This window comes from Penaeus monodon, chromosome 36 (genome assembly GCF_015228065.2).
Source record: "Penaeus monodon isolate SGIC_2016 chromosome 36, NSTDA_Pmon_1, whole genome shotgun sequence".
In the NCBI taxonomy this organism is placed as follows: Eukaryota; Metazoa; Arthropoda; class Malacostraca; order Decapoda; family Penaeidae; genus Penaeus; species Penaeus monodon.
The window spans coordinates 937,276-939,775 of record NC_051421.1 but is presented as its reverse complement, the minus strand read 5'-3'; the positions used below and the strand labels follow the sequence as shown (position 1 = coordinate 939,775).

General features: G+C 37.2%; 1 protein-coding gene across 2 annotated transcripts in view; it reads left to right on the top strand.

Moving 5' to 3' along the window:
• Positions 1 to 2,500, top strand: part of LOC119595654 (tropomodulin-1-like) — a gene marked incomplete at its 5' end in the record, with an annotated part of 7,289 nt that overhangs the window by 4,508 nt on the left and 281 nt on the right. The window contains 1 exon segment of one of the 2 annotated variants that reach the window (XM_037944760.1): positions 1,383 to 2,500. This exon segment is cut by the window's right edge and continues 281 nt beyond it. In XM_037944760.1, coding sequence (XP_037800688.1) covers positions 1,383 to 1,612 — 230 coding nt within the window. 2 annotated transcript variants of the gene reach the window in all.

Here is a 2,500-nt window from a genome sequence, read left to right as displayed (position 1 = left end):
ATTATGTTGGGCATCCGATTACTGTCATAGCTGTTATACAGAATTGCCTGCTGTCATGCACAGGAATATTAGAAGGCTTACAGAAAGGAAATGGGGAGAAGAGCAGTGAGTTCAAGGGCCCATTGCTTGTTGTGGTCTTTTTTTTTTCAGCTGAGAGCAGTCTGTATGTATAATAGAGTAGCGTAGACTTCTCTTCTTCCCTCCTTCCATGTAAGGTTGGTGATCCAAGTGGGGGTGATGAATGCTAGCCGGACGGTTTACTTGTTTTTTTTTTTTTTTTTTTTTTTTTTGTTTTTTGTTTTGTTTTTTGCAAGTCAACCCTTTGCATTGGTTTTATGAGTTTGTTTGTTTGTTTGCATTTTTGTGGGAAAGACTTTGTTTGCAGTATGTGCCATTGCTGCAGCTTTTCTGCTTTTATTATTAGTGATTGTACGGTGTTTCCTTGTCAGTGGAAACATTAGACAGTGTTTTTAGAAGGACAAAAAAAGTGCTTCACACTCTTGTACTTGATTGCATTTGTTGGTTTACAATAAGCACTGTCTTTGGCTTCCATTATGTTCCTCCACTTTGTGTTATTGTGGTAGTGCATTTCTGATACTGAATTATGCCTACATTCTCTTTCAGTGGTTTCAAAGATTTTCTGACCAACTTTTGGTGAACCTTAAACCTTGCACTTATTTATTCTTCTGGTTCCTTGTGATTGGGCCTGCATCAAACAACCCAGGGAGTTGTGTATTGACCTGTCCTTATTGCTGCAATTAAATTACAGCAGTGTATTGGTCAAGTGTGTATTTGATCCTGATTTTCCTCTCTGTAATGTCCCTTCCATGAAAGCACAGGTCCAGTACACAGTGAAACTTCTGCTGAACTGCCCATATTTTTCCATATTTCCAGTCCGCATAGGGGGAAAACCCCGCAAACAAAATAGAGCCATGGCTCTTCTAAGAAAAGGCCTCGAAATGGTATGCCGAAGAGGAGCTAAAGACAAATAAGAATCTATTCTACAACACTAATGGACAAGATCTTTAGGATGTTATGGTAGTATTTACAAGGTATAGTGAAGCCTGCAAGTGAAGAAACAACTAGAGCATATAATATAAGCCTGTTTGGCTTATATTACTATTATATTTAATATAAATCTAACTAAAAGTATTGCTTTATTTTGTAGTTTATGAATTTGGATGTTGCTTTCCTATTCTTTTTGGGCAGCAGCACTATTTCTTCTAACGTGTGGGAATAACCAATGGGTTGTCGTTGGTGTTGAGTAGAATAGGTTCTTTTTTCTTTTCTTTTTCTTTTATTTTACTTTTTAATATAACTTGGGAAGCATCAGTAATTTTTCTTCTCTATCTATTCCTTTCTTCTTTTATGTGCACTGGCAGTCCGTGTTGGTGTCAAAGTGCGCAGAATCACGAGGAAGACCTCAGAAGGCGCTAGCCTTAGCTTCGTCCTGCCTGCTAATTCCCCACCAGCATCCCCACAGCCTCCATCACCAATTCCAGAGGAGGAGGTTGAGACTACAACTCTAAATGGGGAGGGGCGTTTGATGGAGGACATTCAAAATGAAATGGCCTTTGAGGAGGATGAGGACTTTGGGGATAAAGAGGAGTGAAGGTGACTATAGGCAATAGGAGGAAGAGGAGGAGTTTGAGCAGCTACCTGGTGTTGCCAGCTATGTCACACATCCTTCAGTCTAGAAAAGCTAAGCATGGTCAAACTTTGTTAGGTTCCTTACTTAGTTAAATTAAAATGGTCAGGCATCAGTATGTTTGCTACATATGTCACTTATGTGGATGTAGTTTTAGGGGTTCCCATATAGTTTGCTATGCATGTTACTATTGTATTTTATTATGCAGCCTTTGAAATGTGTAATGATGAAATGAAACAGTGGAAAGAGGCATTCTTACAAGTTTTTGGAAATTCTTTATACAAGAAAAGTTTCTGAAAAGTATATATGAATATTGCAGTTGACATGTATTCAAGGCACAGTATTTTAAGACAAAGAATAAACAACTTACAATAGTGCAAATTTTATGTTTGACCATGATTAGCCTTGACAGTGTAGAAGTGTATGAGAAAACCATTTGCCCATTAGAAAATAGGATAAGCAGGATGAGACAGAGCAAGTTATGTTGTCTTACAGTTCCAGTCCCAAACATCAGTATATTAGCTATCTAGTGTAACAAAGTAGAAAGTTAACACTATAGTAGATGGCAGTGATAGTTTGGATTATAGTACTGTAGTTAACATGAAGATGAAAGTTTGATCACTTTAGAAAGTATTTAATCTAACTTCTCTTGTATGAAGTAATGTTTGAATATCATTCTATTACATATGAATCATTAATGACTGTTGAAAACAACCTTGGACAACCATTCTATATGTTGTGAGAGAGACTGCAATACCTCAGCTTCAAACTGAAATTCCAGTACATATCCCATTATTGCTCTTTACATTTCATAGGTCCTTTTAAATCTTTGTTTTTTTCCAAGAACTGGTT